Below are 27,247 nucleotides of genomic sequence, written 5' to 3' on the forward strand. Positions count from 1 at the left end.
GATAATTGGGAGATGTGATCTCAGTAGAACTAACTGAGATCAAATCCAATACTGGACATCCTGAGGCAAAATAAATAAATAAATAAAATATTTAACACAATAATCAAAGAGTAGAGTTATTTTCTGAGTCTAGTTGTAATGACAACCAGGTTATTACAACCTAAACTGCAGTGTGCTTTAATTTCTGTCACTCCTCCTTCATACCCACAGTTCCAAATGACTTTTGTTTTGAAAAACTGACTTCTCCAGAAGCAGGCAGACTGAACTCATTTGACATCAGTTCACAAACTGTGAACCACTAAACCACCCACCATCTACAGTTCAGTGTAGTTTTGTTGCTTATATTTAATACACAATCTTACTTAATGTTCACAGTCAGGAGAAATAGATTTTATAATCTTTAGTCCACAGATAAGTGATCTATCACTTTGATATGCAATAGATATGTCCTGAGACTTGTAGGACTTCCCCAGATTTGTAACTACCACAGCAATATTTCATTTCCCACACAGTGCAGGAAAAGATAACTTCAACACCACAAAGTGGGAACGGAGAACAAGGGAAGCAGATTGAGAAGTTGATCTGGGTACTCAGTTAGATTGAATTCCTGAATAAATTATGTGCTCCTAAAGTTCAGCCTCACAGCATGTACAATTCAAGTGCAAACATTTACTAGTTAGGGAAACTCAGGTAGTGTTCAGATAGCTGAAATATAGAAATTAAGATTCACAAGGGCTAAGGGGCTACACCAAAAAGAGAACTGAAGAAGTCAGTGACGTTTGGGGCCTACTCCAAACGTTATAGGTATCATCCAACCTAAAATTAATTACATCCAAAAACTGATTTACTTCATCAATAATCTTAACATCTCAGTTTCATTCTGCAATGGTCCAGCAAAGAAAAACAGCAAAAATATACATGTAATCCAAAAGACATAAAATATATGGAAAGAATGGCAATGAATAGACTTGAAACAGCTACGAGGATTCCATAGACAAAACAGATGGGTTTCTCACCTATTAATTGAATAAGGTGCTACCTCCTCACCCTCAGTTCCCTAATGTGCCCCAGGTCTCCACTACCCCCAAAATTTGACATAAGGATCGCTTCTCGGCCTTTTGGCTAAGATCAAGTGCAAAATTTGACCTAAGGAGATTAATACAAATACACATTTTACTATAAAGTGACTAGAATCAGGCCACAAATACCTGAAAGTGTTTGACAAGTCAAAGTACACTTCTTACTAAATTGTGTTTAGCGGGAGTCATTTTCCACTCTATTTTCACAATATCATATAACCAAAGCAAGCCAGCTGGATTCCTTATCTACTTTTATGGTCTTACCTTGATCATTAACTTTAATTTTTCCTTTCATGGAATCTAGAATAAGAGAATACTCAGCATCAATGCATCCAACTAAATATTTTATATTCCTTTATTCTTCTGATTATAAAAGTGATACATGAACCTCGCAAAAAATTTCAAAATACAGAATCCAAAGAAGATAAAAAATCTCTTGTAGTACCATCCAGTAAGTAACCAATACTCATATTTTAACAAATCTGGCAAAGTCTTTCCTATGGCATATATACAATATTTTAAAAAGTTGTATGCCACTTTACGCCATTAAAACCATTTTCCTCCACTTAATTTATTGTGACTATTTTTCCATACTAAATATTTCACATAAATTTTAATGATTCTATATTTTTGATCCACATAGATGTAACATCATTTGTACCAATGTATTTTAATTTGTAATTTCAAAATATGAAAGATGAGTCAGATCTTTAAAAACTACACACGGGGTATACATTTTGCTGTCATTGAAAAATGTCTACACTAAAGGTTTTCTATGTTTACCTGAACACATAAATTGAATATATGTAATAATGGGCTCCTGAGTTGACACCTACCCATACACTGGTTCTCAGCCAGGAGGATTCCCATTAGTAAACGGATGCATTTCTTACTCATTCACTGGATATGGAGCTACCTCCTTACCCTCTTCTCCCTAATTGGCCCCAGCTGAAATGTCATTTCCTTTACTCAAACAATTGTTGCACACTATTTACTAGGCACGGTTGTAGGTTTTGGAAATAACCACAGTGGGGTATGTTTGGCGGCACTGAGGAACAGCAAGAACAGTGGTATGCTAGTGCAGAGTGAGCATAGGGGAAAATGATAGGAGAAGAAGTGAAGGAGGTGGCTGAGATCCAAATTATATAGCATCTTGTAGACCACTCTAAGGACTTTGAATGAGCTGGGAAAACATCGGAGGATTATAAGCGAGGAGTAACATGACAATCTGAATTATTCATTTTAAAATAGTCATTCTAGCTGTTATGAGTAAAACAGACTAAACAAAGACTTGTATCAGGATGCTACAGTAGAACTGCTCAGAACTACTTGCTGGAAAGCTCACAGATTAACTATACACAATATGGGATATGAGAAGATAAGTCAAGAACGACCAATATCCTTACCTCGAACAATTAATTAATAAATGGGAGTTGTCATCCACTGAGATGGGAAATATTGGTGAAGGAAGGAATCTGGAGTCAGGGTAAGAAATTCAGAGTTCAATTTTGGTCACATTAAATTTGAAATGCTTATTAGATATCCAAGTGGAGAGGGAGGTGATTGGTGATACAGTGCTGGAGGTCAAAAATAAAAAAGAATTTGGGACTACATTTGGGAGTTATTTGTGTACTGATGGTATTGAAATCTAGGAATTGGGTGAGGTCACTAAGGAGTGAGTACAGGTAAAGAAGAAATGAGAGTCTAAGACTGGGTCCAGGGACACCTCTACCTTTAGTGGTAGAGAAAACGAAGAGCAACCAGCCAAGAGACATTGAAGGAGACCAGTGAGGTAAGACAGCAGCCAGAGAGTGGTTTCCTTCAGGCCAAGACAAATAGATTCCAAAAGGAAGGTGAGCTTATCTGGGCCAAATGCTGTTGGGGCTGAGAAGGAACTGTTGGATCTGGACGTGGGGATGTCATTAGTAACTTTGCTAAGTCCAATGCCTGTGGAATGGTAACAAAAAAAAAAGCCCTATGGGAATGGATTTAAGAAAATAATGAGAGAGCAAAAGAGGAGACAGTAAGTAGAAATAAATTTTATGGCCTTTGTGATAAGAGAACAAACCTTGTTTTCCTACAATTCTATTACCATCCTTTACCAAACTAAACAAGATCCCTCCATTGTATATTATTTTTGCATATCATATTTTTCCTTCAAAACAGTACAGTTCTTTCCTCACTCTATACTGTGTGATTATTTGATTACTATCTCCTCCACTAGACTATAAACTCTACTAGGGCAGAGACTGTTACCAGACTAAATTAGATACTTTTAGTAGAAATGTGTCTCCAATTGTATTCCAATTACATTTTTTAATGAGTATAAATTGATTAATCTCTTATTAAAAGTTTATTTACTTTAGAGAGAAAGAGAGGAGGCGGAGGGGCAGAGAGAGAATGGAGACAGAGAGTCCCAAGCAGGCTCCACACTGAGTGTGGAGCCCCACTCAGGGGTCAGTCTCATGAACTGTGAGATCATGACCTGAGCCAAAATCAAGAGTCAGATGCTTAACTGACTCAGCCACCCAGGTGTGCCTAAATTGATTAATCTTAAGGATGGAAGCAATTCTAATAACTTCCAAGTTGCAAATGTTTTCTCCATGATACCCAATTTCTATGATTTGCAATAGTTCTAGATTAATAGTTCTGATTTTTCATAATGTTATCGGTGTCTTCACTCAAACCATGGGAATGTAGGCCAAAGCATATTTTTAAATAATCTGACTGCAACCAATATAAATGAACTAGCCACCAAAAAAATGAAAAACAACAAATTGCTCTTGATATTAGCACATTAAGGAAATTAATTTCAAAAGAGAAAAACTTTCTGAAACTTTAATGCTAAGGAAAAAGTTTCCTACTATATTTTTATAATTACCTAAATATCCAGAAAAATAGACAAAATTCTTAGGTGCTATAAGAAAAAAATGATAAATCTGATTGATATTATACTTTATAGAGGTTTAGCTGGAGGCCTCCACAAATTGCAGAAGTCATACTTTAAACACTGTCTTTTCTTCTCCCCTAAAGCTGACTAATAGAGAATTCAATCTGTTTATTTAATGACAGATTTTTCCTAATAAAGCACAAAACAAACAAAAATATATTCATAAACATATATGAAAGCAATAGACTTACCAGGAATATGAAAAGAATATCTCAAAGAAAATTCTTCCAACCCCAAACTGACATTGTATGTGAAAATCAACATCATTAGAGGACCACGAGATTTTAATGAAGGAGAATTTCCTGCACATAATTTTCCTGGCCCAAAATAAAGAAAAAAACAAAGAAGCATACAAAAACTTACTATTCATCAAAGCAAAGGTTATTGAACAAAGTAGGAGAAAAACAATCCTGTTTTTGAAATTACAAAATTATACTGCATGCACTCCCAAGAATATAAAAATGAGAAAATTAAGCAGAATAAAACCCAGTTAGAATAGAAAGAAAGATGTTCCAGATTCCTGGAATCTAAGCAGTTCTAAGGAAGGGGTCCTAAACCAAACAAAACACAGGACTCAGTTCTTACAATGTCTGCAAATAACCTAGATAGATCTCTCTTTTTTTTTTTTAAGTTTGTGGGGTTTTTTTTGTTTGTTTTTTAATTTTTAAGTAATCTCTACACCTGATGTGAGGCTCGAACTCACAACCCCGTGATCAAGAGTTGCATGCTCCATTGACTGAGCCAGCCAGGTGCCACTAGGTAGATCTCTTTAAAGTGATGTATTATAAAAGAAGATGATGTGGTCTAGCTAAATCCTCAGGGACTATGTATCTATATCTAGGGAACTATATCTATAGCATAGCTAAATGAGTAAGAGGCAAGATGTAGCAATTAGCATGCTTCCCATGACAAACCATTTCTAACTTTAAGTGACCATACGTAGTATTTTCTGAAACATTCTAACAAAGGTAGTTTGCTCTAAACACTCAATAGTATCAAAGTTTCAAGTCAACAATTCTAAGAATTAAGCTTTTCACTATTACAGAGGAACTCTGCCCTTTTTAGTAAACAGATGGCCATAGAATCAACTTCATTGTGTCAAGAAACAAAGTAAGAGATTTACTTCAGATTGCATAGTAACTGATATGAGAATATTCACTAACCTTTCTTATCTGTGAAAAGAGGCTAATGGTTAATCAGGGCTTTATGCTTTCAAGATCATGTGGATCCATAGTTTGTCATTTCTTGTAAAATGAACAGAATAAAAATCAAAGCTTTGGAGATTCTGGTTTTAACTTGAAATTTAATCACAGCTGAGTGATCCAAAGATATTGGAGCTTATACATTTATTTTTACAGATTTGAAAAATTTTAATACTGATTTGTTAACATTCCCTACGTTATTTACCTTAAACTTTTCTCAGAGCTGTTGAAAATCTCAAGTTTGTTGTTTTTAAATTTTGTTCCTATTGGGGTAGAGGTTTTTAATTTTACAGGAATTTATTGACAATTTCCTGTTTCTTCCATTGCTTTTATATGAGAAGGTCCTTCTCCATCAATAAATATTTACCCATTTTTTCTACTTTGTATGGCTTAAGAAAAATGCTTAACTCTTTTCAATCAGCTCTTGTACAAAATTATGAAAAATATAATTTATATTTTCCTCTCTGATTTGTAAAGCCAAATTTCTTATACGTTCCCTTTTGGTCTATTTATTTCTACTCATGTGTGTTTCTGTGTGTATGTACTAGGCTGTTTTAATTATCATTGTTTTAAATTATGTTTTAATATCTGATAATGTACCTCATCACAAAAAAAAAATCAAAACCTTTGGGGACTCTGGTTTTAACTTGAAATTTAATCAAGACAGTCTCTCAAAACATTTTCAGATAGTCCTATTTATTGTACAGATAGATAGTTATTATCAGTTTCTTCCTCACTCTCTGAAAAAAAAATTCCTATGGGATTTTTCTGGGAAATATACTATATTTATATATTAATTTAGTGTGAATTAATGTTAATTCTGTCTTCCAGGTTTAGAACATGGTACATTTCTCCATTCCTATCTGTATGTTTGTGTGTATGTGGGTAAAGTTTTATATTTGCACAATAAATCTCACAGTTAATTTTAGGGTTATGTCAAAAAAGAAATCAACAAGCCCAAAATGGAGTCATTTATGTGAGGCCATGTCACTAAACTGGGGTTTAATACCTAACCCAATTGCAGTTCAACCTCCCCCAGAAAATGCAGTCTTAACCAGTCAGTCGGGAATATTCTGGTTAGCACCAATGAAGTAATGTGTCATATGGGCCCTCTCCATTCCCCAGAGGAAGAGGAAGTAATCTGTATAAGAGTCTCTTTTCTTTTGCTAACTGTCCTGCTCTTTTTTTTGTCTATAAAGCCCTTCCATTTTATATAGCTCCTCAGAGTATCTCTCTACTTACCAGATGGAATGCTGCCCAAGGCAGGAGTCCCTTAATAAAGACAATTAAGTCTTCACATTTATTTGGTTGAATTTTCCTTAACAGATATTCTTATAGTTTTTTGTTGCTAATTATAATGATTTTTCCATTCTATCTTCTATTAATTTTACTGGTATGGTTTTAAGGGTATAATCGCTGTATGTTTAATTTATATACATTTTTCCTTATGTAACATAGTTCTATATAATACATTTTTCAATATTAAACTATCCTTGCATTCTTAAGATAAATCATATTTGGCTATGTTTAATAGTGAGTAACCTACTGACCTTAAGCACTGAGTTAACCCCCAGAACTTGTATATTTAATTTGCAAAAATTGAAATTTTAGGAAGTAGGAAATAGTACATATATTTTATGAACTTATTCTAAGATAAACAGGTATATAGTTCCATTAACATTCTGAATTATAACTGACTAGCTAATATACTCTCCCCTCTTTTTTATTTCTCTGTTCTTTCAAACTTTGTGTACTCTGACCATGCATTCATGGAGAGGCATTAGCAAAACATCAGTCTAATCTTTTCTTCTAAGCAACACAATTTTAAGAGTAGGAATGAAAATGTATGTTTATAATTCAAAGACAGCAGAAGCTTGCTCTCTTTTATATTGATTAACATGCATTCTTTCATTTAATTCCCAAAACAATCTCATTGGCAGTACAAGTAAAACATCTTATAAGGCAGGAAAGGAAGAAGTGTAGATAATTTCCAAGGATCCCGGGCACAGATTCTGCATTCTCCCCATAATAAGCTGTGGCCTTGTTGGTGCTAAATGGGCTCAGCAACCAGGAACTATCAGTGTTTATTAACATTTCCTCAAGTAGAAATACAAAGATTTTGAATGCACCTACTTCTGGGATGGTAACGTAAGTTCAAAGAATAAAAGGACAGTGTATTAGCAATTGGCTGTTTTATCAATTCTGGCAAGATCCTACACCTAGGGAGAGAGGAACACTGGCATCTGGGCCTTTCTTAGGGAGTCAAAGGCCAGCAACATGCCACACCTCCTCTTCCTGTCGGCAGTCAGCTGGTTTCATCAGGCATAGGTATGCCTAAGTAAATCGGTGGTAGTGACAGTGGGGGGTAAATTGTAAATTACCTGAAGAGCCAAGGCAGTTATTATTATTCTCTTGTCACAATTCAAGAAACAGAGTCTGAGAAAGCTTTGGGAACGCCCCCCCAAATCATTTACTATGAGGTAGAAGTGAGACCTGGATACAGCACTATCAGATTTCCATCTGGACTGCTACATCACATCACATAGGGGAAGGCTGGTCAGCCAATTGAAGTCCCATTTTATTCCCCTTGTCTCTAGTCATCTCTCAGCTGGGTGTGGCTATGTGACAAATCTGGCCAGAGAGGCTTAAATCTGCCACAGGGTTCTTGAAAATGTGTTTGTTTTCTCAATGGTGACACTCCTCTGTGTCCCTTCCTTTTTTCTCTATGTAATGGTGAGAACTGAAATAGCCATTATGGGACCATTAGGGAATGGCCAAGAGAACTGCCCTAACCTTAGTCTTGACAGAGTTGAACTGCTGAATTAGCAGTACATCTACAAAACTCTGGATATTTCTTTCAGAAAAATAAATTTAAGCCACTGTAATGAGGTTTCCAGCTACTATCTAATTGATAAACCCACTTAATGCCTTTTCTGGTGGAAATTAGTTTGCCTGATTAATATTACAGTCTTAAATTTCTTGTGTTTCAATTGCCTAAAACTCCCTTATCTATCCATCCCTTATTTTCAGTACTTCTGGGCAAATTTAATCTAGGTATGACCCAGGTAAGCAGCATATAGTTGGGTTTTGTTTTTAACTCCATCTGAGCGTTAGCTTAATCTCAATTACAAATCTAAAAAATACTAAGGCTATTTCAATACTACATAATTAACATCATCTGTAAGTCACACTGAATACAAAACAATATGAGAATATTTCATAAAAAATCAAGAACACAGTTCTTCATGGGACATTAGTTACCTATTAATTCTTTGCCTGATCCAAATCCTTCATAAACCCATATATGACCCTGACAGGCCAAGGGTGTCGACTTCATCTGGAAGTTGATAATATCAAGGCGAATGATGTGATCTAAAGGGGCTAATAACTTCCAGTGGCAACTGTGGCACAGATAAAAGAAAGTCAGGAATGATTTCCAAATGAAACATAATGTTATTTACTTTGATAAAAGAAAGTCAGGAATGATTTCCAAACGGCACATACTGTTATTTACTTTGTTCAGAATTTTATGTATCATTGTTACTGACTCAATCTTTGTGCATGGGTGAAAGAAAGATTTTTACTTTAAACTGTAACAATTAAAAAATATTTCTAATATCTAATTTATCAAAAGCGTTAATTAAGTTCACCCATCATGGCAAATGGTTGGTCAATCACATGTACTCCTCTAAATTCTAATTGGCAATCTGTGAGTTAAGGATCTACTTTTGCCTGAATTTGCCCCAAACTCCCCTAAAACACATAAATTTACTTAGGATTGATATTATGCCAATCTTCACTCCTCACATCACACTTTAAATTTATTCTCTTGTTTAATTCAAGGAAAGTTCTCTATTTTGGCAATTTAAGAATCATTTATTGAGTACCTAATATGTTCTAGAAGATTTTATGTACATTATTTCAGTCTCCAAAACTCTTTGACAGAGATGTGACTTTCCACTTTACCTAATAAACGATCCCTTCTTTTGAGAAAGTGCACAATTTATCAGCAGGGATAATCTTACATTCAGTTTTTGTATAGGGATAATCTTATGTTCAGTTTTTAAATGCTGAAGGCCTTAGAGCAGGGATTACCTCAAAGGCTATTCTTCAAGGAGAGGAGGTGGAAAATAATGATTAAGCAAGTGTTGCAGTTTGTCAAGTGGTCATTCCTTCAACATAATAAGCATCCCTTCCTCACCTCATAGTGGTTCTGTGAGAGTATCTTGGGATCTGTATGATGCCTCCTGGTTCAGTCAGAATAACATCCTCATAAGTGGCCACATGTTCTTGGTTTGAACTTTGGAGAAGTTTGGGAGTTTTACTGCCCTTTGGACCTAAATATTTTTAAAAAGGCCATGAAAATAAAATTAATTTTTGAGAGGCTTATTATATGCCATTTCAGATCAGTCACTTTTTCTCTCAGTTTTAGAAAAAAGTTAACAGGAAGTGGTTAGCCTCACTGAAAAGTCTCCATCAGAGAGCAGCACTTTTCTTGAAATTATCCTTGGGGTAGACTTAAGTCAATGAAAGATAACGTGGAAAAACTATAAATGATGCTAGCTCTCTGCACAGTTCCAACTAAAAGCAACATTATTTTTCTTTAATGTTTATTTACTTATTTACTGAGAGAGAGAGAGAGAGAGAGAGAGAGAGAGAGCAAGTAAGCATGAGTGGGGGAGGGGCAGAGAGAGAGCAGACACAGGATCTCAAGCAGGCTCCAGGCTCTAAGCTGTCAGCACACTGTCCAACGCAGGGCTCAAGCTCATGAACTGTGAGATCATGCCCTGAGCTGAAGTCGGATGCTCAACCTACTGAGCCACCCAGGCACCCCAAAAGCAACATTCTTAATAAAGTTTTTTAGGAAAACTCTTTCACATGATATGTACACTCTTCTTTATTCCTTATTGAACTTTTTCCCCAAATCTATCTCTGCAATACTTTTTGGTGCCAATGATAAAAGGTGCAATACTTTTTGGTGCCAATAGCTTTCAGTCACCTTGTTCTAAAATGCAATCTAATAACTCTGAATTGCATAGCATTTACATTTATATTGCTAGCATTTCATGTTTGTGTAGTTTACCTTAGAAACTCTTTCTGACCTTTTATTATATTACTATAAAGAAAACTGATACAGAGATAATAAATTATCCAACCAACTAAGAGTTGGTAATCAACTCTAAGTAGATAATCAACCAACTAAGAGTTAGAACCCTAACCTTCTGATCCACAGAAAAGGCCCTCTGTGGCATAAAATCACATCACAGTAAAAAATGTCATCTTGAATTGAATGTATCTTAGCCACATCCAGAAATCATAATTCTGGATGATTTACAAGTCAATGAAGTTACCCTCTGAGCAGTTTCTCTTTTGAATCTGCACCAATCTCAGATGGCTTAAAGAGATTTTTCTTTCAAACACAAACTCCCCACAGAAACACCATCTCTTATGAAACAATATATGCTTTGAAATATTCCTAAAAAGAAAAACACTGATTTTTAACTTTTTAAGTTTATAAAATGACCAAGCCTACCTTGGACTCTAAAGACAATATAACTTATGCCCAAAGCACCTTGCACAAGGGAACGAAATGTCACCCTCACCAGTGGTCCAGAGCTCATGAAAATCATCGGGTAAAGCCCTCTTCCACATAATTCACCTAGTTAAAAAAAAAATCAAATCTAGTAAAACACAAGAAATAAAATGTTTAGCAGTTTCTCTATTTTAAGAGAAATAGAGGATTTATTCATGAAATATTTGACATGTAACATTGTGTAAATTTAGAGTGTACAACATGCTGATTTGATACATTTATATATTGTAATATGTCTGCCATTATAGTGATAGTCTCTATCACCTCTCATAATTACCATTTCTTTTTTGTAGTGAAAATAATTAAGATCTAGTCCCTCAGCAAGTTTGATGATTATACTACAAATATTGACTATATTCACTATACTATGCATTGGATCCCCAAGACTTATCTACTAGTTATCAATGAAGTAGGAATTTATTCCACTCAACAAAATGAGCAAACAGGGCTCCAGAACTCAAGTGACTCACCCAGAGTCAGACTGGTATGGTGGGGAGTCAGGATCTAAACCCAAGACCATCAATCCAGTATCCAACATAGTCTGCTAGGTCATACTGCTCCCTTAAAGGACAGTAGGGAGTAAATTACTTCATCTTTAAAATGACACTGATATGCCATGTTTCTTCTAGCAAAGTAATCTGCTTATAAAAATATCTCACTATCAGAGATCCATGATGGAAAACTTTCTACCTGAAAATGTATTCTTTCTCTATAGTTAATCTTCTTTTGATGGCTTTAGTTTGAGAACCTCAGTCTAAGATGTAAGGGAAAATTATAATTCCAGAACAATTCAGAGGGCTGATTAAGGAAGGTGTGGGGACATGTGGATGGCTCAGTTGGTGAAGCATCCAACTTCAGCTCAGGTCATGATCTCATGGTTCGTGAGCTCGAGCCTGGCATTGGGCTCTTTGCAGTCAGCACATGGAGCCTGCTTCAGAGCCTGCTTTCTCTCTCTCTGCCCCTGCCCCTCTTGCTCTCTCTCTCTGTGTCTCTGTCTCTCTCTGTAACAAAAAAATAAACATTTTAAAACGGTGTGAAGAGAACCTGGGTTTCTCAGGATCAAACTCATCTATATTAAGAATAGGTCAGTATCATTCTATCATGCTTGTTTAAAAGTCAGACAGACATTTTCTGGGTACACTACAGACAACTGTATGGTACCAACATCCCAGATTCTTCTCTTTTTTTCCATTTCATTTCCCCCCTAGCTTGTCTACTTAATACATATTTTATTTTATTATTATGTATCTACTCCCCATTAGAATATAAGTTTGATAAGGGCAGGGATTTTTGTTTTGTTTTGCTTTTTGTCCATATTTCTCACTACTGAACCTCACTACCAAGAAAAGTCGGTCTCTGGTCCTTGCTAGACTCTCTTCACAAGTAATTGTGGAGCAAGAGAGGGAAGAGATTATATCCGAGAAGAAGCAAAGAACAGAAAACATTAGATGGCATAACAGGTTAGGGTAAACGATGCTGAAATACTATTTGAAGAATGATCAAATACCTATTTGTAGCAAGTAGAGATAAATGCACCTCTGGAATGAGTGAGTTGCTGGCTCCCACAGGGAAAAAGATAGCATTTTACAGACAGAAGAATACTATCTGGCTTGAATAAGGGGTAATACCTGCTAGCTATCACCCAAAGAGACAGAACTACTCTAAAAATTTCAAACTGACAATTTCATATCAAAGAACTGCTAGGTAGGAAAATTATAGGGTTTCCTCAGTTAATCCACAACAAAGACAAGCATGGTTTTCAATAGGTTATAAAGATAAAGGTAAGTTTTCCCAGAAAATGTTTCTTTTTATATAAGAATCCAGTGTATAAGAGATTGCTACAAGTTGGAGACAAAATAACTTTTTCTTAAAGAAAAAGATATAGTATCACTTTATCATATGAGAAAAATACCCATTTCAGGAGGATTAAAGAAGTTTGTAATTAAATTTTTTTTTCTGAACTCAGAATGAACAATGAGTGTTCAAAAATAAAAGCTCTGAGGGGTGCCTGGATGGATTAGTTGGTTAAGTGTCTGACACTTAGCTCAGGTCTTGATCTCAGGGTCATGAGTTCAAGCACCGCATTGGGCTCCACACTAGGCATGGAGATACTTTTAAAAAAAAAATAGGGGCGCCTGGGTGGCTCAGTCAGTTAAGCATCCCACTCTTGGTTTCTGCTCAAGTCATGATCTCCCGGTTCGTGAATTGGAGCCCCATGTCCGACTCAGTGCAGAGTGTGGAGACTGCTTGGGATTCTCTATCTCCCTCACTCTCTGCCCCTCCCCCGCTTGTGCACACACTCTCCCTCTCTCCCAAAATAAATATTTAAAAATAAATAAATAAATAAATAAATAAATAAATAAATAAATAAAAGCTATGTGGTAAATCAAAGATCAAAGGTATATACAGATGGATTTAAAAAAAATTTTTTTAACGTTTATTTATTTTTGAGACAGAGAGAAACAGAGCATGAATAGGGGAGGGGCAGAGAGAGAGGGATACACAGAATCTGAAACAGGCTCCAGGCTCTGAGCTGTCAGCACAGAGCCCGACACGGGGCTCAAACTCACGGACTGTGAGATCACGACCTGAGCCGAAGTCGGACGCTTAACCGACTGAGCCACCCAGGCACCCCCAGATGGATTTAAACAAATAAACTTTAAAAATTTTTTATGTTTATTTATTTTGAGAGAGACAGGGAGAGAGAGAGAGAGAAGGGGAGGGTCAGAGACAGAGGGAGACACAGAATCCAAAGCAGGCTCCAGGCTCTAAGGTGTCAGCACAGAGCCTGATGCAGGGCTCAAAGTCATGAGCTATGAGATCATGACCTGAGCCAAAGTCGGACGTTCAACTGAGACACCCAAGCGCCCACATACACAAATAAATTTTTAAATGTTTCCATCAACATAGAATAAAAATTAAAGACAAATGGCAATCTTAGGAATAAGTACTTGTAACTTACGACAAAAGGAAAAATGTCTCTATGTATAATAGTGTTCATAAACCAATAAAAAGAATAATCCTCAAAAATAGATGATAATAAGTAAAAAACGCAAATAACTAACCAACATATGAAAATAAAACTCCATTAGTGATAAGAAAATGGTAAAAATGTCTACTAAATTATCACATGAGTTATACATATGCATGGTGAAAGATACTCCCACATATGGCTAAAGGCAGTGAACACTGATTTAGCCTTTCTGAAGAGCAATGTAGCAGTATACACTTGTGCTAAGTCTGGAGGCATGACACTAATTTAGGATGATACAGAAGGGGACAAAATAGCAAGATCTTTGTTTTCCTGGAGCTTTTATTTTAGCCAGGTAAATAAAGAAGAGGATTTCAGAGATCATGGCTACAAATGAAATAATCGGCATAATAGAACTATGGAAAATGACTATGGAAGGGAGTGAATGGTGCTACTCTAGATGAGAAGTCCTCTTTGAGGAGGTGACATATCATCCATTCCTTCACTCATTCATTCCCTGCCTTCTATCTCACATACTATTCGAGGCACTGGAGATTCTTCAAGTGAGACAAAAGTTTTAGCCTTCAGAAAGCCCTCATTCAATAGAGAAAACACGAACCACAAACATGAAAAATAAATCGTAGTTAGAAGACAGCAAATGCTAAAGAAAAAGTTGAGGAGGGTACTAAGAGGTACTGGGGTAGGAGGTGATGCAACTGACAGCAATTAAGGGAGGACTCATTAAGAAGGTGTCATTCTAGTCAAGACTTGAGGGGAGACACAGGATGAGGAGTTCTCTAAACTGCTAGGAGAAGTAGCTGGTCAAGGGCCCTGGGGCGAGAATGGGCATACTTCATCATGTAAGTTGGGGAGCAGGAGGTAAGGCTATGGTAGGGATTTTGGATTTCATCCTAGCTATAAGGAGACCTTGATCCTTTTTTTTTAAGCTTATTTTTTTTTTAAGTTTATTTATTTATTTTGAGCAAGAGAGACAAAGACAGAGAGGGAGAGAGAGAATATCCCAAGCAGGCTCCACCCCGACAGTGCAGAGCCTGATGCAGGGCTCAAACTCACAAACCATGAGATCATGACCTGAGCCAAAATCAAAAGTCAGAGGATTAACCTACTGAGCCACCCAGGCACCCCAAACTTGAGCTGTTTTAATCAAGGCAGATGGGGAAGGCAATCTGATCACAGGAGAGAAATGTACAAAGTGGATAGGCCAGTTAATAGCTTTTTCCACAGTCTAAATGAGATAGTATTTATAAAGATTCCTTAATAAATGTTTGTGCCCTCTAGATCAATGATTTAATCTAGGAGTCTATCTCAAGAACACAGTCTCACCCTCAGAGCAGTTTTCTTGGTCTCCCCATACTCCTGCATCCAGTGCAGGCATGTGTGAGTACCATACCTACTCACAACAGCATACACTTATTTTCTTCCCAGTCTTCCCCATCAACCAAATTACTTCCAGCACCTTCCCATCTCCCTCTTGACTAAGAGCCAAAGAGCCTACCACACCTACACAAACAAGAGGTAGCAACTTTGTTCTGTTGAGCAAAACAGGTTTGTCTATACATGAAATGCAATGACAGCTGGTGTATTATTAGCAAATATTTTTAATTCTACCAGATTAGGGGCATCTGGGTGGCTCAGTTGGTTGGGAGTCCAAATCTTGATTCTGGGTCAGGTCATGATCTTACAGTTTGTGGGATCGAGCCCCATGTCGGGCTCTGTGCTGAGCGCGGAGCCTGCTTAAGGTGTTCGTGTTCTCTCTCTCTCTCTCTCTCTCTCTCTCTCTCTCTCTCCCTCCCTCCCTCCCTCCCTCCCATTCTGCTCCTCCCCCCATGTTCTCTCTCTCAAAATAAATAAATCAACATTAAAAATAAAGAAAGGTCTTTAATATATTTTGCTTTATTTTGACATCTAACACCTACCCCATCTGATTTTTAACCATCTTAACTCTTCCTCTATCATATACATTTCTGGAATTCTTGCATGGTTCTGGTATATTTGAAGAAGTTGAGCTCTTATTTTTTTTCTTGTTGAATGCACACAAAGCCACATACTCAGACTCAACCCCTAGTACACCTGTTTTGTGAAGTCAAGTTTTGACTTTATAACAATATGAATAATATTAAGTGTGCCTGAAAAAAAAAAGCATGCCTATTACAAATATCATCAACATTTTGGTGGTATTGTTACCCAAGCCAAGCTCTCTTGATTGTAAGCTGCCTATATAGAAAAGGCTCCAGCACAAAGTTTAAATGCTAGTAAGGATTACCTGACACCCTTCTCTTACTGTGGCTTTCTTCATAAATAGTCATAACTGAATCTGGACATATTGGAGACCCAGGGAGTGACAGATATTCAACCGTAATTTTTGCCATACTGCTAGGTGAAATTCTGAGCACCCAGGAACATTCCAGTTTTCCTCTATAATCCAGTGGATATCTTGGAGTTGAAAAAAAGCCTCTGGGCTCTTCTAGCTCCACTTCAGAATAACAACCTACAATTCAGAGCACACAGACACCAGGGACCAACATAAACAAAGTGAGGTTTTATCACAAACAAAAAATGTAGGCTTGCAAGAAGAAAATTAAAACTTTATTACTCTGTTACATGTCCTTGGATAAAAATTATCATCCCATTTAATGTGTTCTATTTTCTTGAAATGAGATTGTAGGAGTAGAATTCAAATCATTACTATTCAAAATTTTTTTTCACTGAATCTTTTAAATGCCTTAGAAGATGCACAATGGATATGCACTCTCTACTTCTACCAAGTTTTCATTTCTTTTTTTCTTTGAGATGCAACTGAAGGTCTGTTCCTAAAGCTTCACTAATTTCACTGAGCATTAATCTCTTCTTTTTTACATTTTTAAATGTTTATTTGAGAGAGAGACAGAGAATGTGAGCAGGGGAGGGGCAGAGAGAGAGGGAGACACTGAATCTGAAGCAGGCTCCAAACTCAGAACCCAACGCGGGACTCAAACTCATTAACTGTGAGATCATGACCTGAGATGAAGTTGGCCACTTAACCAACTGAGCCATCCAGGCATCCCCTCACTAGGCATTAATCTTGCTAGGACAAATGATTACATTCATAGAATTTGTGACTGAGATTAAAAAAAAAAAAGGAGGATTAGCTGACTACATTTGAATGTCTCTCACTTCTTCAATTTATTCTGAAGTCGAAGGGCACCTTTGGATCTCCAGGGATACACTTGGCCTCCTGATGCTGCAATCGGCTGCTGCTTCTTCAGGTTACACCCTTGACTTTTCCTTTTTCCCCTTTGTCTATTCCCTTGACAAAAATCCTTGGAGCAACTACAAACTGAAATACTCTGTATTCAAATAAACACATTTTAATGTATGAATATTAATTAGTACATGCATTATTATATATGCTTTTCCCTAGAGAAATTAACCTAACTGAGGTGATTTACATAAATATACTTTTATGAATAGTAGAAATGAAGAATGACAGAAATTCAAGAAGGGAAATGAAATGCTACAAGAATTCAAGATTCTATTCAATTGCCTAGTCCTCTGTTATTTCTTTGCAAATTCTCCTTTTCATTTATATGGCTACTATGATATAATTTAGATATTTATAGATCTACTCTGATTTAAGAGTAACCTAACTGATTTCCTGGTCTCTAATCTTTTCCCCATCATGCCCTCAAATCCAAGATAGTGTATGAAACAAAAGAATTAAGTTCTTTCCTTTCTCAAAGCAACTAAAATTTTACAGCTTGCACTGTCTTTCAGAGTCTGGCCCCAACATGTCTTTCAATCATTTTTCTTGTCCCCATGAATCCTCTATGACAAATATGCCTGGAAAAGAAATCAAATCATATAATGTCATGAATTCCCAATCAGTCACTTCTTTTTATAAATGGGCTAACAACTCCCTTGTGTAAAAAGCAAGTGGTGGGAGTGGGTGATGTTAAAGATAGGATAGTCCAAACATTTGTCTCATAGAATACTCACAGAATTAAAACAAAACAATAACTTGCCATATGTAAAACTTCCAATAACATGCATATGTATTTCTGAATATCTACAAATGGGAAACATCTTTGCTACATTTTAACATATTGGTTTTTTTAAGATTTTAAGTAATCTCTACATCCATTGTGGGGCTCAAGCTCATAGCACTGAGATCAAGAGTTGTGTGCTCTACCAACTAAGCCGGCCAAGCACCCCAACAATGTTCACTTTCTAATAGCCTATGTGGAACAGTTCAACAAATACATTGGTTGGTCACTATGGCCACCATTTGTTGACTGTTAAAATTCGTCATGCCATCTCTGTTCTAAGTGCTTGACATGTGTTCACTTAGGCACTGATTAACACTGTTCATTTAACTCAAACCATCGAAATCATTAGATTTTAGGATCTTGGACCTAAGTCTTCTCTCCATCTCAACCCCAATTCCAGATGACTTTTAATCTACATAGGACTCTGATCCTCGTCTTGTCAGACTGTACCACCCAGAGCTGGTTACTCCGCCTTACTCCTAGAAGATTTTAGCAGTCATTTTCTCCACCGCTATTCCTGCCATAAATCTTGCTGAGTTCACTAGCCATACTGATGATGAGTCGAGCACTGAAGCTTCTCAATTTTTCAACTTCTTCCAATGATCTTGTTCTCCACCCAACCTCAGCTATACACCCCAGTGGTCAGCCCCTAGAGACCCAGTCCCCAGAAATAATTCCAAGCCTTCTCTAATCTCGATTTCAAGCACTGCTTTCTCCATCCACAAACTTCTATCTTCGCAGCAACTTCCAGCACTCCTTCCATCTTTTGAGACTTGCAATTCATCTACCCAACCACCTTTTCTTTGTCCCTATTTCATCTCTCACCCTCATTCACTCTTTTCCTAGTATAAATTCCAACAATATATCATTTTAATCCCTTCCTCCTACATGCGTTCAATTCCCTTATACACTTGCATACCCACTTATACACTTGGGAAAATCCGCTCTGAATTGAGTCTACTCTCTACCTGTTCTGCACCTATGTGCTAACCCTCTGTGTCTCTGGAAGAAAACATACAATTGAGCTAACTGGCCAGTTTCCCCTAAATTCATGATTGTTAATCTCAGAAACTTTTATGTTTCCTAGCAATCCTACTACATTCTCCTAGTCCACATACTTTGTCACTTTTTTAGAGAACTATTTTCATACTTCCCCTTTTTTCCCCTGAAAACCCCTCAAACCATCTTCCATAACCCTGTTTTGTCTTCTAAGAACATAGAAGCAATTAGAAAACTGCCAGAAGCTCCTGTCCTGCCACCTGTACCCACACACCAGCATGAGTATTCTGCCTTCCATTCAGCAGCTATGGGTGAACTACACTTTACTCCTGAGGCCAACCTCCCCTGCTGAGCACCAGATCTCATCTCCTTTCTCCTCCTGAAGATCATCACTCCAGCTATCCCTCCCTCTCTTGTATCCTTTTCAGTCTTCTCCACCTCTTCCTAGTTCTCTACTGGGGTTGACTCCATGTTGGGTGGATGGAGGCAGAGATGGGTGAGAAAGAAGAGACTGTGACCACCTGGAAACCAAGGATGATGGTATCATAGAACTTTCATCTCCCTACAACTCTATTACAGACTCCTAATTCTCCAGCTGCAGTTTGATTTTAACTAAAAATATAAATCCCATTAGCAAACAGACACTGACAACTGTGGGAAAATTAAGAGTGACTGACACTGATGCTGGCTGTGGTTATCTCATATCCAGAGTCTTCACCTAGCAAGATACCTGAAAATCTAAGGACCTTTGTTTATGTAGAAATAAATAGATCAGGGGCGCCTGGGTGGCGCAGTCGGTTAAGCGTCCGACTTCAGCCAGGTCACGATCTCGCGGTCCGTGAGTTTGAGCCCCGCGTCGGGCTCTGGGCTGATGGCTCAGAGCCTGGAGCCTGTTTCCGATTCTGTGTCTCCCTCTCTCTCTGCCCCTCCCCCGTTCATGCTCTGTCTCTCTCTGTCCCAAAAATAAATTTAAAAAAAATGAAAAAAAAAAAGAAATAAATAGATCAGAGGTCAGAATACTTCTTTGCATGTCTCCAAAATTCAGGCACTCGTTCACAGCCACACGATCTTTTTTTTAACCTGCAACAGCTGTTATCTGTGGGGTAGAGAAGAAACCCAGACGGTCATAGTAACAACACGCCTCTCATTCAGCTTAAACTACCATCCAGAATGAAAACACAGGGCTTATCCTGTTCCAAAGAAAATTAGTAAACCCAGACATGCAATATTTTTTGCGAAATTCTTACTAGCTGCATAATAGGCTAAGATAAACATCTATTACCTGGTCCAGACTCATTGTCTATTGAAGGTGTGGGTGGTGGCAACTGTTGTCTTGTTAAGGTTTTTCTTTCATTATTTATCCGAAGTGAAGCAGGACCTGTACCTGGAGAGAACATGTTAAAAAGAAATAAATATGAGAGCCTGGAAACAAAATATACCTATGGTAAAATAGCTTCTGTCAAAAGAGAAATGCAAACCTAGGATTAAAGCTGCCTCAGGAAAAGTCACTTTTACTATCACTCTGCCCAAGGAGAATGTATTCACACAGAATTTTAATGTGCATTTTACATGTTTTAGAAACTATAATAAATGAAATACTACTTTTTGTTTTTTTTTCTTTCGTCACACTGATTTCTACCACACTCATCCTTCTCGCAAACCCACTCTAAAGAAAGAGGAAATATTTCCATAATATCTGAAAAATATTTACCTTTGATTTTGGATTGGATCCAGTCCAAGAAGACACTCACCCTGGCAAATACATCTGGTTTCCTTGTTTGGGCACAGCCAGCTCCCCAGCTGACAATACCATACAGGACAAAAGGACCTTTATCATGTCGACATACTAATGGCCCACCAGAGTCTCCCTGAAACACCAAGAAAATGTGTTCTAGAAAACTGCTTTAATCAGAGTTCCTGCATTCAATTTTGGAACTGGAATAGCCAATAATTTATTGCTAACACATTTCTTTAATTCAAAAATATTAATACTTTGTCAATTTGTATACCTTAGAGTAAACTCAAAATCACAAATGAGAGAGGAGATATTACAACTGATACCACAGAAATACAAAGAATTATAAGACTATTATGAATAGCTATACACCAAGAAATTGGATAACCTGGAACAAGTAGATTAATTCCTACAAACATACAAACTACGAAGACCAAATCATGAGGAATTAGACAAATCAGAATAGACCAATATGAGCAAGGAGATTGAATCACTAATCAAAAACATTCCAACAAAAGTACAGCTCAGGACCAGATGACTTCAGTGGTGAATCTACTAAACATTTAAAGAAGAATTAACTTCAAGAGTGTCTGGGTGGCTCAGTTGGTTAAGTGTCCGACTTGTTATTTGGCTCAGGTCATGATCCCACGGTTTCATGAGGTCTGGCCTTGTGTCAAGCTCTGTACTGCAGCGCAGAGCCTCCTTGGGATTCTCTCTTACTCTCTGCCCCTCCCATACTCGCACTGTCTCTGTCTCTCTCAAAATAAATAAACTTTTAAAAAAGAAGAACAATTAACTTCAATCCTCAAACTCTTCCCAAAAACTGAAGAGGAGGGAACACTCTAAAACTCATTTCATGCGGTTAGAATTACCCTGATACCAATCCCAGATAAGGACATTACAAGAGAAGAAAACTAAAGGTCAATATCCCTGATGAACATAAAAACAAAAATCCTCAATAAAATACTAGCAAACTGAATTCCACAGCATATTAAAAGACTCATACACCATGATCAAATGGGATTTATTCCAGTGATGCAAGGATAGTTCAACATACACAAATCAATGACTATGATACACCACATTGAATGAAAGTTTTAAAATCATATTACTATCCCAATAGTACAGACAATGTATTTGACAAAATGCAACATCTTTTCATGCTAAAAACCCTCAACGAATTAGGTATAGATAGAGCATATCTCAACATGATAAAGGTCATATATAACAAAGCCATAGCTAACCTCACACTTGATAATGAGAGGTTGGAAGCTTTTCCTGTAAGATTAGAAACAAAACAAGGGTGCCTACTCTCACCATTCCTATTCTATATAGTATTGGAAGTCCTAGGTGGGGCATACAGGCAAGAAAAATAAAAGGAAGGAAGGAGTAAATCAGGAAGGAAGAAGTAACATGGTCTTTATTTGCAGATGATATGGCCTAAGGAAATCCTAAAGACTCCATCAAAAAACTGTGAGAACTAAAAACATACAAACAAAGCTGTTAGCACTAATCAATAAATATAGTGAAGTTTCAGGATACAAAGTAAACATACAGAAATTGTTGTGTCACTACACAGTAATAACATATGAAAAAGAAATAAACAGGGGATTAAGGAAGACAATTGTTATGAGCATAGGATGTTGTAAGTTTTGAATCACTAAATTCTACACTTCAAACCAATACCCCATTGTATGTTAAAAGTAACTAGAATTTAAATTAAAACTTGAAAAAAAAAGAAATAAAACAGTAAAGGAAACAATCCTGCATACAAAAGCATCACAAAATAAAATACTTAGGAATAAATGTAACCAAAAAGGTCAAAGATCTCTACACTGAAGACTGTAAGACTTTGATGAAAGAAACTGATAAAGACACAAATGGAAAACATATTCCCATGTTCACGATTAGAAAAATTAATATTGTGTCCATACTAAACAAAGCCATCTATAGATTCAATACAGTCCATTTCAAAATTTCAATGACATTTTTCACAGAAATAGAAAAAATAATCCTAAAATTCATATGGTCCACCAAAGACCCTAAATAGCCAAAGCAATCCTAAGAAAGAACAAAGCTGGAGGCATCACACTTCCTGATTTCAAAAATAAGTTACAAATCTATAGTAGTCAGCATACTATAGTACTGGCATAAAAACAGACACATAGACAAATGGGATAGACTCATGAGCCCAGAAAAACCCTCACATATCCAGTCAACTAATATTTTCCAAAGGAGCAAAGAATACTCCCTGAGGAAAGGATAATCTCTTCAACAAATGATGTTGGGAAAACTGGACAGCCATAAGCAGAAAAATAAGCCTATTGTACACCACTCACAAAAAATTAACTTGAAATGGACTAAAGACTGAAACATAAAGCTACAAATCAGAGAACCTGTAGAAGAAAACATAGGGTAAAATGTCCTTGATATTGGTCTTGGCAACAATTTTTAATTTTTTTTTTGGGGGGGGGATATGAAACCAAAAGCACAAGCAGCAAAAGCAAGAATCAATTAAGTGGACCTACATAAAACTAAAATGCTTCTAAACATCAGAAGAAACAATCAACAAAAATGAAAAGGCAACCTATGAGATGGCAAAAAATATTTGCAAACCATGTATCTGATAAAGGGTTAATATCTAAAATATATAAAGAACTCATACAAATTGATAACAAAAACCATGCCAACTAAAAAAAAATGGGCAGAGGATCTGAACAGGCATTTTTCCAAAGAAGACATACAGAGGAGCAATAGGTACATGAAAAGATGCCCAGCATCAATGATCATCAGGGAAATGCAAATCAAAACTACAATGAGATATCACCTCACACTTGTTAGAATAGCTATCATCAAAAAGATAAGGCAAAAAATGTTGGCCAGGATGTGGAGAAAGAGAACCCTTTTGCACTGTTGGTAGGAATGTAAATTGGAATATTATTATGGAAAATAATATAAACATTACTCAAAAAATTAAAAATTAACTACCATATGATCCACTTCTGGGTATATATCCAAAGGAAAGAAAAACAGGTTATCAAAGAGGTATCTGCACTCCCACATTTATTGCAGTTTTATTCACTAGCCAAGATATGAAAACAACCTATTTTTCTATCAAAGGATGAATGGATAAAAAATATAATATATATTATATATATATAATATATATTATATATATATTTAATGGAATATTATTCATCCATGAGAGCAAAAGAAATCCTTCCATTTGTGACAACATGTATGGTCTTTGAGGACATTATGCTAAGTGAAAAGTCAGACAGCAAAAGACAAATACTGTAGGATATCACTTACATGTATAAAAGCTAAACTCAAAGAAACCAAGAGTAGAATGAATAGTTACCAAGGGTAGGGGAGTAAGGAAAATGGGGAGATCTTGGTCAAAGGGTACAAACTTCCAGTGATAAGATGAACAATTCCAAGGATCTAATGTACAACATGGTGACTATGGTTAACAATACTATATATTTCAAAGTTGCTAAGAAAGTAGATCTTAAGTGTTCTCACAAGAAAGAAATAGTAATTATATGAAGTAATGGAGGTTTTGACTAACTCTACTGTGGTAAGCATTTCACAATACACAACTGCTTCAAATCATCACGTTACACATCTGAACTTACACAATGCTATATGTCAATTATAGCTCAAAAAAGCTGTAAAAAAAAAAGCCTTAAAACAGATTTTCATCTTAAGAAAGTCTAATTTTCAATCAGCCCCTCTTTTTTAAAAAAATTATTTATTTTGAGGGAGAGAGAGAGAAAGAGAATGCACAAATAGGGGAGGGGGAGAGAGCGAGCACTGTCAGTGAAGAGCCTGATGAGGTTCTCAAACTCACAAACCATTAAATCAAGACCTGATGGGGCGCCTGGGTGGCTCAGTCGGTTGAGCCTCCGACTTTGGCTCAGGTCACATTCTTGCGGTATGTGAGTTCGTGCCCCGCGTCGGGCTCTGTGCTGACTGCTGGAAGCCTGGAGCCTGTTTCAGATTCTGTGTCTCCCTCTCTCTCTGACCCTCCCCCTTTCATGCTCTGTCTCTCTCTGTCTCAAAAGTAAATAAAAACGTTAAAAAAAAAATTTAAAAAAAAAAGACCTGAGCAGAGGTCGGCCACTTAATTGACTGAGACATCCAGGCGCCCCTCTTTTTTTTTTTTTTGACACAAATGTACTTAGAATCAAACTAAATCCTTTGTCTCCTCATAAAATAAACTGAGTTGATGATATATTTGATATAGCAGTTTATTTTCTATGAAGAATCTCACAGAAGAAATCCTAAAGTGGGAATAGGGAGATAGATTCCCTAGCCTATAATGTAGAGCAATGAACATTTTCTCTCAGCCTAATTTTTTTCCTTATGAAACAAGGTTATATATACTGATGACCCCCTTCGAGTTTGAAACGGTCTGATGTGTCAAGTCAGGTTTTTTCCTTAAATAACTTACTCATGCAGTACCAATACATACCAAATACACAATTTTTCAGGCAATTACAAACATTCCAGAGCCTAATTTATCTTTTATTTCCCATACCTATCACAGGGCCTATCATACAGTAAATATTCAATCAGCAAATGGTATCTATTTATTTGAAAAAAATATTCAGTGCCTATTGTGAACTAGGCATTCGGAGCAAGAGAGAGTATCAACAAATTAGATGGTGATAACAGCTATAAAGAAAATATTTAGAATAGTAGAGAATAAAGGCAGGTATTTGTGCATGCTTACATGCACGTGTACGTGCATGTAGTTTCGATAACATCTGAGTGGATACATGAAAGATGAGAAGAAGCCGGGTTTTCAAAAACCAGGAAGAATAGCATTTTATGCAGAATTGATATCTGGGCTAAGGCCCCAAGTTAGGCAAGTTGTGTGGTCAGAAAGGAATCAGTGTGGCTGAAGTATGTCAGCAAGAGAAGTATGAAAGAGATTGGAAAATCAGCAGGAACAGGACATACACCACTCTGTGAGGACAGAGATGACTTTGCAGGTCAAAGAATTTGAAATTTTAAAAACTATCTAAGATGTGTTGTGAGCGGAGAAGCACAGGATTCTACACTGCGTCACTGAAAGTCCGCGTCTCTGCAGTCCAACATTCTAGCTCACCTTCCTGGATGAGAAATCACATTAGTAGGTCCATTACCTCTGAGCACACACAGGAGGGTAAAAATCAACTACCTGATAGAAATGCTTGAGTCCATATCATCAACGTTTCTGCAATCATCTTGCTAGTAATTTAGTGTTCTTAACTAGTCCCACTTATTAGCCAGAATCTCAACTCCTCTATTTTCCTCCCCTTGTATTGGCAGCAAATTCAGTCATGATGCAAAGTGACAGTTTGATGTAGCTGAAATACATGCCCACCGAGGCCACAATATTTGGGTCACCTCTGACATGGACCTAATTCCCTCCCTAGTTCTCCTTTGCTCTCTTGATACAGAATAAGATGTTCCCTTAATGTCAGATACTGTCAAACATGACAGAGACAAAGAAACCATTTGTGATTTCCTTGATTCAAAGCACAGAGGAAAACCATCCCTCAAAAGGGGAAGAATAAATGCATTCATTCAGAGTACTGTTCTATTTGATTTTTATAACATGGCATTTCTGTCCTCTGGCAGACATTGTGAGTGCCCTTCCCATATTTCTCAAGTTTTCCAGTCGCCATCTTGGCCCTGTGCCTGAGGGCTGTTCCTCTCCTCCACTGCATCCATGAGATAGGTCAGAAGTGTGCAAAGTCCTGAGGAATTAACAGACTCCTCCCCCAGCAGCCCTGGAGCTATGACTCTGAGCAAGTCCGGCTCCCTCACCCCTCGGATGGGACCACACGTGCTGTATTTTGCATTGCTGCAGGATCAAGCTCAGTCCCCTTACTGTGGGAACCGACTTAATAGCACACCTTCCATTTCCTGCCTTCCCTTCCCTATACTGCCCTCCAGACTTTCTGACCAGGGATAGCTGCACTTCCTAAACAGACCATTGTACCTGAATCCTTGTCTCAGGGTCTGCTTCTGGGGAATGCGAATTAAAACACTCAAAAAAAATTTTTTTCGAAAACAGAATCTAAGTAGCACTTGCCACCACAAAAGTGTTTAACTACCATCCGTTGATACTCAGTGTTAAGAGGGAACTTTCTTCCTTTTCACCTCACATTTTCACATGGAAAGACTTCCATCTAGATTAACACCCAGTTTTCTCCCATTGGTTCATGTTTCTTGATTAAGGGGAAAGACTATCAAAAAGCAGCACAGACTAGAGACATATCCTCTCTTCCCTCTGCACTCTAGACCAGTATGAAATGACAGACCCGGAGAAGTACATCTTCCCTGCAGACCCCCAACTTTCCCATCAGTGGGTTGCCTCAAATCCAGACTGAATACTGAAGGTGGGCTACAGACCATTAGAAATCCTTTTTGGTTGTATGTCTAAAGTCACATTCCTCAAGTTGCTTCTTGGATATTAAAGCTGATGTTTTACAGTCCATTTGTCCACATTCTGTCTTCCTCTTAGCTGATTTGAACTTGCCAATAGCATGCTTGTGCAACTGACATGTTAATATATATCTGCACTGCTTTTGCCTCTAAATATCACTGAAATTAAACTATTGTTTTGTGATTTGTTTTCCACTACGTATGAATAACACTTGTTCAAAGTTTCTCATT

The 27,247-nt window shown here is 37.1% G+C and overlaps 1 protein-coding gene across 1 annotated transcript in view; it reads right to left on the minus strand.

Moving 5' to 3' along the window:
* Positions 1-8,484: 8,484 nt before the first annotated feature.
* Positions 8,485-27,247, minus strand: part of OVCH1 (ovochymase 1) — a 63,814-nt gene continuing 45,051 nt past the window's right edge. Inside the window, exons 20-25 of the mRNA XM_047867284.1 lie at positions 20,552-20,708; positions 20,123-20,218; positions 16,080-16,304; positions 10,765-10,890; positions 9,433-9,568; positions 8,485-8,632 (exon numbers count right to left, since the gene is read on the minus strand). Coding sequence (XP_047723240.1) covers positions 8,485-8,632; positions 9,433-9,568; positions 10,765-10,890; positions 16,080-16,304; positions 20,123-20,218; positions 20,552-20,708 — 888 coding nt within the window. The remainder of the gene's footprint in view (positions 8,633-9,432; positions 9,569-10,764; positions 10,891-16,079; positions 16,305-20,122; positions 20,219-20,551; positions 20,709-27,247) is intronic.

This window comes from Prionailurus viverrinus, chromosome B4, assembly GCF_022837055.1.
Source record: "Prionailurus viverrinus isolate Anna chromosome B4, UM_Priviv_1.0, whole genome shotgun sequence".
Classification (NCBI taxonomy): Eukaryota; Metazoa; Chordata; class Mammalia; order Carnivora; family Felidae; genus Prionailurus; species Prionailurus viverrinus.